The 12,378-nt window shown below is 49.7% G+C and overlaps 1 protein-coding gene across 7 annotated transcripts in view; it reads left to right on the forward strand.

The window, feature by feature from the left end:
- The first annotated feature begins 61 nt into the window (after positions 1-61).
- The window catches only part of LOC105472004 (euchromatic histone lysine methyltransferase 1), a 228,556-nt gene continuing 216,239 nt past the window's right edge, over positions 62-12,378 (forward strand). For 6 of the 7 annotated variants that reach the window (XM_071078704.1, XM_071078708.1, XM_071078706.1 and 3 more), the window contains exon 1: positions 62-191. In XM_071078704.1, coding sequence (XP_070934805.1) covers positions 129-191 — 63 coding nt within the window. In that variant the 5' untranslated portion in view covers positions 62-128. The remainder of the gene's footprint in view (positions 192-12,378) is intronic. The other variant, XM_071078707.1, reaches the window with a different exon arrangement.

The following is a 12,378-nucleotide window of genomic DNA, read 5'->3' on the forward strand; positions in this document are numbered from 1 at the left end:
ACGCCTGGTCCCAGTGCGCAGGCGCCGCACCGGTCGGGCTCCAACGCGCAGGCGCGGGCGCAGGCGCAGGCGCAGACGTAGGCGATCGGCCCCGCCCCGACTCTGGGCCGCGAGGCGCGGGCGGGGCGATGGCGCGCGGGAGGGGCGGGGCCACGCTGCGGGCCCGGGCCATGGCCGCCGCCGATGCCGAGGTGAGCAGCAGGGCCGGCGGGGGGCGGCGCGGGGGCGGCGGGCAGCGGCGGAGGCGGCGCGGGGGCGAAGAACCGGGCCCGGCGGCGGCAGGCGGCCGGCGGGCGGGCGGGGCCCTGCGCCCCCCCGCCGCTGCCGCCTGCCGCCGCCGCCTCAGGCCGAGGCCGGGCCGAGGCCGCCGGGCGTCCGGCCCGCGCTCCCGCCGGGCGCGCTTTGTGCGCGGCGCGGGCCGGGCGGCGGCTGGTGGTGCGGGCGGGGGCGCAGGTGAGGGAGGCGGCCGCGTACCTGCGCCCGCGCCCCCCGCGGACCCCGTGCCGCCGCCGCCGCCCGCGAGCCGGATCTGCGGGGAGGGCCTCGGCCAGGGTGCCGGGGAGGTGCGGAGGACAAAAGGAAAAGTAGCGGGGCCGGCCAACTTTGGAGCGCCGGCCGAGGCGAGGCTGTCCCTCCTCTCGGAGCTCTTCCTTCGCTCCGTTGACCTTTCACTTTGTTCTGAGTAGGATGGCACCATCTTTAACGAAAAGTTGGCCAGTCCCGGCGTGTTTCTCCCCAGACAATGCTGCTCCAGCCCTGCTGGCTGTCAGAAGCAGGAAAGCACGCTCGGTGGGAAGCTTGCGGACTCAAGTTTATTTCCAAACCAGCAGCTTTAAAGGGCTCTCTATATAAAAAGTTCACATTCTTTTGTTAATGGTCTTGGCCTTCCCCGTGCTCAATTTCAAGGATAGTTTGTTTCCTTGCTTAGGAAAGGAAGCAGCATAGAGATTAAAGTCTTGAGAGTGGTCCACTGGCGTCCCTCTGAAGGAAAAGCAAGCAGGAGGTGGTGTGTCCGTGGAGCTGCAGAAATCGTGTGTTCTTAGGGCTGAAATAAGGGACCGGTTTGGAGAAAAGTGCTAGCTTAGAAGTATTTCTTTGAAATTAACTATGTAATAACAGTTGAGACTTCTCAGGCTTAGAAAGTTAAGGTGTAGTAAGAAGCCGTACAGTATCCTGGTGCGTAGACCTAACACTGTATTTTAACTCAGGTAATGTATGGCTTTTTTGTTTATTTTTTTCCTGCATTTTTGGGGGGGTGTTGAAATAAGTAAACTGGGAAGGTGCAGGGGAATTCTTAAATTCAATGCAAGGAGTTTTTGCTGAGTACCTGCAGCATTCAAGGAATGAATATTAGTCACTGAGAACAAAAAGGGAAATTAGAAAACTTCAAGTCACTTCCAGGCTTGTAGGAGAGAAGATGTGTAGTGATGAATTATATCATTTATAAAGCACCCACTGGATCCCACACACTGTGCAAGACCTTTAGATCAGGCGCCTCACTCAGTTTTCTTCACCCTGTGCAGCAGGTGCTGTTATTTCCTTTTTTTAAAATTTATTATTATTTTTTGAGACAGGATCTCCATTTGTCGCCCAGGCTGGAATGCAGAGGCATGATCACGGCTCACTGCAGCCTGGACCACCTAGGCTCAAGGGAGTCTCCCACCTCAGCCCCGCAAGTAGTTGGGACTATCCGTGGGTGTTGCCACACCTTGCCAATTTTTTTTTGTAGACATCGGGGTTTCACCATGTTGTCCAGGCTGGTCTTGAACTTTTGGACTCAAGCGATCTGCCCGCCTCGGGCCTCCCAAAGTGCTAGGATTACAGACATGAGCCATTGTGCCCGGCCTGTTGTTTCCTGTTTAGCTGAGGAGGAAGGGTTAGATAACTTGTCCAGTCGGTTGTAGGACTAGCACTAGTACAGTGTTGGACACGTAGTAGGTGTTTAATAATTGACTGACGAGCAAATGGCTCCAGAGGTCTCTGGTTCCATAGGCAGCCTTGAATAGAGGGCTTTACACACCTGATGATAATGACAGCTTGTGTTTACTGAACCCTGACTTGTGTCCAACCCTGCCATAGTGCCTTGCATGGATTCAATAATTTGAGCTTAGCAGCAACCTTAAGAGGAAGGTACTGTTATCTCCCCATTTATAAATGAGGAGCCAGGCACAGTGAGGCCCAAGATTGAAGAGCTTGTGGCCAAGAAGATGAAGATGCAGGTGGTTTGGCTACAGAGCTGGTGCTTGCTAAACGTGTTATATCTGTGGTGGTCATTTTAGGTTAATAAAAGCTCTGTTTTTAGATTCATTATTCTGAGGGTTTATCATCAAGTTGTATGAGAAGGTGAGGGAGCCGCTGTGTGTAGCGCAGTAACGCCGGCCTTCTGGACAGTAGGTGGGCATGGGATCACTGTTGTCACCAAACCTGGGAAATGATCCCTGCATCAGGGCTCATTAATTGCGAAATGATTAAGGTAATAAAGCTGACACTGGAAACTTATCTAACTTCAGTTTTGTTATTTTCCTTGATCTACAAAGATAGTACATTTTCACACCAAAAAGAACTGGCCAGGCTTGGTGGCTCATGCCTGTAATCCCAGCACTTTAGGAGGCTGAGGCGGGCGGATCACTTGAGGTCAGGAGTTCGAGACCAGCCTGGCCAACATGGTTGAAACCCTGTCTCTACTGAAAATACAAAAATTATCTGGGCCTAGTGGTACGTGCCTATAATTGCAGCCTGGGCAACAGAGCGAGAGACTGTCTCAGGATAAAAAAACAAACTACTGAGGTAGTTGAATATATTTTCCATTCCCCATTTGTGGATTAGTTAGGATGTGAGTCATGTTAGGGTTTAAATACATCCAGGGTCACTGAGGATCAGACCCCAGGGTTCCTTTGACTCAAGGCTTTTGTCTCAGCAAAACATCATCTTCCAGCAGGAAGGCTTTCTCAGGCAAGTGCTATGATTTTCCAGCAGGGTGGCTACTATGTATCTCTTCCTTATTTTTTCTTTTTAAAAATAATATAGGCACGTGCACATAATTTAAAAAATCAGTGCTAAAACACTTAAAAGAAAAGCTGCTCTCATCTCCTGTCTGTCTTTTTTTGAGACTGAGTCTTGATCTATATCACTCAGGCTGGAGTGCAGTGGCGCGATCTCGGCTCACTGCAACCTGCGCCTCCTGGGGTCAAGCAGTTCTCGTGCCTCAGCCTCCCTAGTAGCTGGGATGACAGGCGCCTGCCACCACGCCTGGCTAATTTTTGTATTTTTAGCAGAGACAGGGTTTCATCATGTTGGCCAGGCTTGTCTCGAACTCCTGACCTCAAGTGATCTACCTGCCTTGGCCTCCCAAAGTGCTGGCATTACAGGCGTGAGCCACCGCCCCTGGCCGATCATCTTCTGTCTTTCCGGATAAGCAGCAGCCACTTGCAGCTCTTGAGCATTTACTATATGTTTGTGTTGTCATGTCTTTATTCACCAATTTTAGGGGTCGACTATGGACTTCCATTAATGGCAGATTAGTGCAAGATTTAGATTAGAGAAGACTTTTGTTCTCTTATGTTCATCCTGCCCCAATCAGAATGCATGTTCTTGGCCAGGGCCAGCAGCTCACTCCTGGGAGGCTGAGGTAGGAGGATCCCTTGAGCCCAGGAGTTTGAGACCAGCCTGGGCAACATAGTGAGACTTTGTCTCTATTAGAAGTAAAAAAGTTAGCTGGGCGTGGTAGTGGGATGTGCCTGTAGTCCCAGCTACTTGAGGGGCTGAGGTGGGAGGATCGCTTGATTCCAGGAGGCCAAGGCTGCAGTGAGCTGTGATCAGGCCACTGCTCTGCAGCCTGGGTGACGGAACAAAATCCTGTCTCAGAAAAAAAAAAAGAATGTGGCCGGGTGCGGTGCCTCACACCTGTAATCCCAGCATTTTGGGAGGCTGAGGCAGGCAGATTGCGAGGTCAGGAGATCGAGACCATCCTGGCTAACACACGGTGAAACCCCATCTCTACTAAAAATACAAAAAAATTAGCCAGGCATGGTGGTGGCTGCCTGTAGTCCCAGCTACTCGGGAGACTGAGGCAGGAGAATGGCATGAACTTGGGAGGCGGAGCTTGTAGTGAGCCGAGATTGTGCCATTGCGCTTCAGCCTGGGCGACAGAGTGAGACTCCGTCTCAAAAAAAAAAAAAAATGCATGTTCTCTTGGCCTGGTATACAGCGTCATTCTGAGGAGTCTCCTCGCCTTTCCCTGCATCTGATGTCACTCACTGTTTACTCCCTCTTGGTGATAGAACACACTCTCCGGTAGCTAGCCAGGAAGGGATGGTAAGCGGCAAACTTTTGGGATTTGCATGTCTGAAAATGTATTTACTCTTTTTGTTTTTTTTTTTTTTTTTTGAGATGGAGTTCCTCTCTGTCGCCCAGGCTGGAGTGCAGTGGCGTGATCTCCGTGCACTGCAGCCTCCGCCTCCTGGGTTCAAGTGATTCTCCTGCCTCAGCCTCCCGAGTAGCTGGAATTACAGGTGCTTGCTACCATGCCTGGCTAATTTTTGTATTTTTAGTAGAGACTGGGTTTCAACTTCTTGGCCGGGCTGGTCCCGAACTCCCAACCTCAGGTGAGGCCTCCTAAAGTGCTGGGACTACCAGAGGTCGCCCCCGTGCCCGGCCACAAATGTCTTTATTCTGCACGTGCACTTAGTAAGTTTGGCTGGTAGGTTGGAAAGTCATTTTGAAGTCATAGCTCCAATATCTTTCAGTTTTCATTGTTACTCTTGAGAAGTCTGGTTTGGTCTTTTTTTGAGACAGTCTGGAGTATAGTGGTTCGATCATAGTTCTCTGCAGCCTTGACCTCCCGGGCTGAAGTAATCCTCCTACCTCAGCGCCCCGAGTAGTACCTGGGACTGCAGGCATGTGTCGTCATACCCGGTTGATTTTTCTTTCTTTTTTTGAGATGGAGTCTCACCCTGTTGCCCAGGCTGGAGTGCGGTGGCGCCATCTTGGCTCACTGCAACCTCTGCCTCCTGGGCTCGAGTGATTCTCCTGCCTCAGCCTCCCGAGTAGCTGGGATTAACAGGTGTGCGCCATCACGCCTGGATAATTTTTTTGTATTTTTAGTAGAGACGGCGTTTCACCATCTTGGCCAGGCTGGTCTTGAACTCCTGACCTTATGATCCACCCACCTCAGCGTTTCAGAGTGCTGGGATTGCAGGCCAGGCATGAGGCACCGTGAGACATGGTTTTTTGAGACATGGTTTCACCCAGTCGCCCAGGCAGGTGTGCAGTGGTATGATCTTGGCTCACTGCAACCTCCCCGGTTCAAGCAATTCTCCTGCCTCAGCCTCCTGAGTAGCTGTGATTACAAGTAGGCACCACCACACCCAGGCTTTTTTTTTTTTTTTTTTGAGACGAGTGTCACTCTGTTGCAAAAGCTGAAATACAGTGGCACAATCTCGACTCACTGCAATCTCTGCTTCCCGAGTTCAAGCGATTCTCCTGTCTCAGCCTCCTGAGTAGCTGGGACTACAGGTGTGTATCACCACGCCTGGCTAATTTTTGTATTTTTAGTAGAGACAGGGTTTCACCATATTGGCCAGGCTGGTCCCGAACTCCTGACCTCAAGTAAGTGATCCACCCTCCTCGGCCTCCCAAAGTGCTGGGATTACAGGTTTGAGCCACCATGCCCGGCCTCCAGCTGATTTTTGTATTTTTAGTTGGGACGGGGTTTCACCATGTTGGCTAGGCTGATCTCAAACTCCTGACCTCAAATGATCCGCCCGCCTCGGCCTCCCAAAGTATTAGGGTTACAGGCGTGAGCCACTGTGCCTGGCAGTGATTTTTCTGTTTTTGTAGAGACAGGGTCTTGCCATGTTGCCAAGGCTTGTCTTGAACTTGGCCTCCTGAAGTTCTGGGATTAAAGGTGTGATCCACCGAGCCTGGCCCAGTTTCATTCTTTTTTTTTTTTGAGACGGAGTTTTGTTCTTTTCACCCAGGCTGGGAGTGCAGTGACGCAGTTTCGATTCACTGCAACCTCCACCTCCTGGGTTCAAGGAATTCTCTTGTCTTAGCCTCCCAAGTAGCTGGGATTACAGGCACCTGCCAGCACGCCCCACTAATTTTTATATTTTCAGTAGAGACGGGGTTTCGCCATATTGGCCAGGCTGGTCTAAAACTCCTGACCTCAGGTGATCCACCCGCCCCGGCCTCCCAGAGTGCTGGGATTGCAGGTGTCCGCCACTGTGCTGGTGAGGCCCAGTTTCATTCTTAACCCTTTGTAAGCGCTATTCCCCTGCCAAACCTTTAGGATCACTGCATCTGTGATTTTCCTAATCTTTACCATGCGTTTAGTGCTAGCCCTTTTCATGTTTATGCAGATGCCCAAGTAGCTGTGAAATCTGAAGATTGCTACCTTTTTATTATAGGAGGGTGTTTTTTTTTTTTTTTTTTTTTTTTTTGGGAGAGACACAATCTCACTATGTTGGTCTCGCTGGTCTTGAACTCCTGGGCTCAAACAGTCCTCCTGCCTCGGCTCTGGAGTAGCTGGGACTACAGGCATGCGCTACCACGCCTGGCTAATTTTTGTATTTTTAGTAGAGATGGGGTTTTGTCGTGTTGACCAGTTTGGTCTCACATTCCTGACCTCAAGTGATCTGCCAGCCTCGACCTCCCAAAGTGCTGGGATTACCTGTGTGAGCCACTGCGCCTGGCCGACAGTTTATTCTTTACTTTCTCCTCTGTGTGTTGTCCTTTTCTGTTTCCTTTAGTTGAATGTTGGACATCCTGTATTTAGTTTTCTAATTTTAAGTATTTTTTTCTTGTCATGTCTTGTTTTTTTTCTATTTTGGGGGAGCATTTTTGACCATTTCCAAATTTTTTTAATCAAAATTTTTAGCTTCAGTTATGTATATATGTGTATATATATATATATATATATTTTTTTTTTTTTTTTTTTTTTTTTTTTTGAGGCGGAGTCTCGCTCTGTCGCCCAGGCTGGAGTGCAGTGGCGCGATCTTGGCTCACTGCAAGCTCCGCCTCCCAGGTTCCCGCCATTCTCCTGCCTCAGCCTTCCGAGTAGCTGGGACTACAGGCGCCGCCACCACGCCCGGCTAATTTTTTCTTTGTATTTTTAGTGGAGACGGGTTTCATTGTGTTAGCCAGGATGGTCTCGATCTCCTGACCTCGTGATCCGCGCGTCTCGGCCTCCCAAAGTGCTGGGATTACAGGCTTGAGCCACCGCGCCCGGCCTATATATATTTTTTGAGACAGAGTTGCGCTCTTGTTGCCTAGGCTGGAGTGCAATGGCACGATCTCGCCTCATTGCAACCTCTGCCTCCTGGGTTCAAGTGATTCTCCTGCCTCAGCCTCTCGAGTAGCTGGGATCACAGGCGTGCACCACCAAGCCTGGCTAATTTTGTATCTTTTTTTGGTGGAGACAGGGTTTCTCCATGTTGTTCAGGCTGGTCTCGAACTCCTGACCTCAGGTGATCCACCCACCTCGGCCTCCCAAAGTGCTGGGATTACAGGCGTGAGCCACCTCGCCTGGCCCAGTTGTTTTATTTTTATATTCTTTACTGTTTTCTATTCTTTTTTTAGTATCTCCTGTTCTTGTTTTATGTATATAGTATCTTTGCTTATTTTAATTACAATTAAAATTTTAAAATTACAGTTAAAGTTATTTAAAAAAATGTCCCAGCCTGTGCAACACGGCAAGACCCTAAAATCTGGGGCTTCCAGCATGCATCACCATGACCAGCTGGTGCGTGCCTGAAGTCCCAGCTACTCAGGAGGCTAAGGCAGGAGGATCGCTTGAATCTGGGAGGTTGAGGCTGCAGTGAGCCGTGATCACACCACTGCACTCCAGCCTGGGCGACAGAGCAAGAAACTCTGTCTCTAACCAAAAAAAAAAAAGGGGGTTTCTTTCATTTTTTGTGTTTTCCCTGCATTCATTCCTCTTTGCTGTCTTATCTCTTAGTCTTTCTTCCATGATGTAGCCTTTCCTTCAGTGTCTCATTGTCTTTGGTCATTTTGCTGTGTTGCGAATAAAGCACTCACCGTGGAAAGCTGAGTGCTGGGGCCTTGTTTACTTGTTGCTTTCACTGTGGGGTGATGGTTGGCTGTTGCTGTTTTGTTGGCTCTCTTGCAGATTTTTTTTTTTTTGGGATGGAGTTTCGCTCTTGTTGCCCAGGCTGGAGTGCGATGGCGTGATCTCTGCTCACTGTAACCTCCGCATCCTAGGTTCAAGCAATTCTGCCTCAACCCCCCCAGTAGCTGGGATTACAGGCGTGCACTACCACACCAGGTTAATTTTTTGTTTTTGTTTTGTTTTGTTTTGAGACGGAGTCTCGCTTTGTTGCCTAGGCTGGAGTGCAGTGGCCTGGTGTTGGCTCACTGTGACCTCCATCTCCTAGGTTCAAGCGATTCTCCTGCCTTAACACCCCCTAGTAGCTGGGATTACAGGCATGCGCCACCACACTCGGCTAAGTTTTGTATTTTTGGTAGAGACAGGTTTTCACCATGTTGGCCAGGCTGGTCTCAAACTCCTGACCTCAGGTGACCCACCCCCCCCTTGCCTCCCAAAGTGCCAGGATTATAGGCATGAACCACCACGCCTGGTTTTTTTTTTTTTTTTTTTTTTTTTTTTGAGATGGAGTCTCGCTCTGTCGCCCAGGCTGGAGTGCAGTGGCGCGATCTCGGCTCACTGCAAGCTCTGCTTCCCAGGTTCACGCCATTCTCCTGTCTCAGCCTCCCGAGTAGCTGGGACTACAGGCGCCCGCCACCACACCTGGCTAATTTTTTGTATTTTTAGTAGAGACGGGGTTTCACTGTGTTAGCCAGGATGGTCTCGATCTCCTGACCTTGTGATCTGCCTGCCTCGGCCTCTCAAAGTGCTGAGATTACAGGCGTGAGCCACCGCGCCCGGCCTTTTTAAAAATTTTTTTTTTTTTTTTTTTTGAGACGGAGTCTGGCTCTGTTGCCCCGGCTGGAGTGCAGTGGCCGGATCTCAGCTCACTGCAAGCTCCGCCTCCCGGGTTTACGCCATTCTCCTGTCTCAGCCTCCCGAGTACCTGGGACTACAGGCGCCCGCCACCTCACCCGGCTAGTTTTTTGTATTTTTTAGTAGAGACGGGGTTTCACCATGTTAGCCAGGATGGTCTCGATTTCCTGACCTCGTGATCCTCCCGTCTCGGCCTCCCAAAGTGCTGGGATTACAGGCTTGAGCCACCGCGCCTGGCCTAAAATTTTTTTTTTAAAGATGGAGTCTCTCTCTGTCACCCATGCTGGAGCGCAGTGGCACAGTCTCAGCTAACTGCAACCTGCACCTCCCGGCTTCAAACGATTCTCCTGCCTCCCTCCCGAGTAGCTGGGATTACAGGTGCCCACCACCACGCCGGGATAATTTTTTGTATTTTTTGTAGAAACAGGGTTTCACCATGTTGGCCAGGCTGTTCTCAAACTCCTGATCTCAGGTGATTTGCCCACCTTGACCTCCCAAAATGCTGGGATTACAGATGTGAGCTGCCGCGCCTGGCCCTCTTGCAGATGTTTCTATCTGCTGTTTTGTTTTCTGGGATGGTTTGGTTTTCTTGAATGATCCCTCAATTTCTTGCCTTGCTGGTATAAGCAGGAATGTTTTTTTTTTTTTGGAGATGGAGTCTTGCTCTTGTCACCCAGGCTGGAGTGCGTTGGTGCAGTCTCGGCTCACTGCAGCCTCCGCCTCCCAGGGTCAAGCAATTCTCCTGCCTCAGTGCCCTCCCACCCCCCGAGTAGCTGGGATTACAGGTGTACACCACCACGTGTGGCTACTTTTTGTATTTTTAGTAGAGGGGGGGTTTCGCCATGTTGGCCAGGCTGGTCTTGAACTTCTGACCTCAGGTTATCCACCCGCCTGGGTCTCCCAAAATAATGGGATTACAGGCGTGAGCCACCGTGCCTGGCCAATTTTAGTGGACCTTTTTACGGGGTAAAAGTCTAGTGTCCTGTGGCTAAGAAGACCAGTACGAGGAGGAGACCTGAGGGGTCAGCTGTTCTCAGGTGGAGTTTTGTCCACATTCCCCTTTGCAGCTGCAGGCATCACCCCCGTTGTCCCCACCCTTCTGTGTTTTCCGGGGTCAGTCTGCCGGCTGCTCAGCTGCAGCTCCTTTATTTAAGTTTCTTCTTCCTCTACTCTGTGGGATGGGTTAGCTGTCCTCTACCGCTGCATCTTCCTATTTGTGTTTTCTTTAGGGATTTCACATGTCTTGGGGTTTATGTGTCTCTTTCCTGCCTTTCTTGTCTTTGATTGATTTTTGGTAAGAGAAAGGGGAGGATCAGAAGCAGTTTTTCTTTTTTTTAAATGATTAATTTTAAACATTTAATTTTTTTTTTTTTTTTTTTTTGAGACAGAGTCTCGCTCTGTCGCCCAGGCTGGAGTGCAGTGGCGCGATCTTGGCTCACTGCAATCTCTGCCTCCCGGGTTCACGCCATTCTCCTGCCTCAGCCTCCCAAGTAGTTGGGACTACAGGCGCCCACCACCAGGCCCGGCTAATTTTTTGTATTTTTAGTAGAGATGGAGTTTCACCGTGTTAGCCAGGATGGTTTTGATCCCCTGACCTCGTAATCTGCCCGCTTCGGCCTCCCAAAGTGCTGGGATTACAGATGTGAGCCACCATGCCCAACCTAAACATTTAATTTTTAATTACATTTAGTATAATTTATAAAACATTTTGTAGAGATGGAGACTCACTGTGTTGCCCAGGCTGATCTCCAGCTGGGCTCAGGCGATTCTCCCGCTTTGGCCTCTCGAAGTGTTAGGATCACAGGCATGAGCTGCTGTGCCTGGCCTGAGAAGCATTTTCATAAATCTTGAGAAGCAGATTCTCCCATAAACTAGAAGCACAGCTGTCCTATGAAAAGGGCTGCCTGTCTTGGGATCTTACTGTGTCAGTTCTTGGTTGTGGTCAGAAGGTTCTGGAGTCATAATAAGGGCCAGCAAGGGTGATGTTTGTGCCTCAGCTCTCATGTCGAAAAGAGCATCTGTGGCTACCTTAGTTACTGGAGATCTTACGTGTGGCCAGAGCAAGAGCTGGGGCTAGAGCCCTGGTTTTCTGTCATGTGCTCAAAGAGCTGTGTAGGTTTGACCACATTTTATTGAGTTTTTCTTTGAAAATAATTTGGCTTATAAGAGTCATGTTTTGGGTTCTTTAGGAGCCTTTATTTATTTATTTTTTTTTTATCATTTCATTGGATTTAGCATGGCTGATGGATGCCGTTTCCTCACGTAAGTGGGCAGTTTGATTTTAAGGTGCTCACTCAGCAGACCAGGTAGGGATAGTTATTTGCTTTTGTATTTGTTTTTTTTTTTGGTTTGTTTTTGAGACGGAGTTTTGCTCTTGTTGCCCAGGCTGGAGTGCAATGGCGCAATCTTGGTTCACTGGAACCTCCGCCTCTCAGGTTCAAACGTTTCTCCTGCCTCAGCCTCCTGAGTAGCTGGAATTACAGGTGCCCACCACCATGCCTGGCTATTTTTGTATTTTTTGTAGAGGTGGGAGCTCTCCATGTTGGTCAGGCTGGTCTCGAACTCCTGACCTCATGTGATCCGACTGCCTCGGCCTCCCAAAGTGTTGGGGTTACCGGTGTGAGCCACTGCATCCGACCAATTTTTCTTTTTTTTTTTTTTGAGACAGAGTCTTTCTCTGTCGCCCAGGCTGGAGTGCAGTGGTGCGATCTCGGCTCACTGCAAGCTCTGCCTCCCAGGTTCTCGCCATTCTCCTGCCTCAGCCTCCCGAGTAGCTGGGATTACAGGCACCCGCCACCATGCCCGGCTAATTTTTTCTGTTTTTACTAGAGATGGGGTTTCACTGTGTTAGCCAGGCTGGTCTCCATCTCCTGACCTCGTGATTGGCCCTCCTTGGCCTCCCAAAGTGCTAGGATTACAGGCGTGAGCCACCGCGCCTGGCTGAGAATAGTTATTAGAACCCAGTTAATTTGGCCATGGCAGGCATGATACAGAAAGCTTTACTTCCAGGACTGAGAAATCTCCTTTCTTACTGTTTTGCTTCTCTTTAACTTGTAATATTTTCATATATTAAAAAAAAAATCTCTTTGATGGTTTTGGATTTTGAAAAATAAAAGCTCAAGTGGCTGCTGTACCTCTTCAGAGGTAGCATTTCCTTTGAAACGGAGGCTCCTAGATAAGAGGCCTCTTTCCCAGGAATGTCACTGTGAGCTGCTGTTTCGTTCTGGAAAGCTTGTGGATTCCTTTCTGTGTTCTAGTTGTGACAGGCTGGTTCTGATCACAGCATATTGAAGATGCTGTTTGAGCACTCTCTGTTTATACGGTGCTATTCCAGGTATTTGTAAGAGGACAAAGTTTAGAGATTGGTCCCTGATTTTACAAAATTTAATAATAGAACA

Source organism: Macaca nemestrina, chromosome 14 (genome assembly GCF_043159975.1).
Source record: "Macaca nemestrina isolate mMacNem1 chromosome 14, mMacNem.hap1, whole genome shotgun sequence".
Classification (NCBI taxonomy): Eukaryota; Metazoa; Chordata; class Mammalia; order Primates; family Cercopithecidae; genus Macaca; species Macaca nemestrina.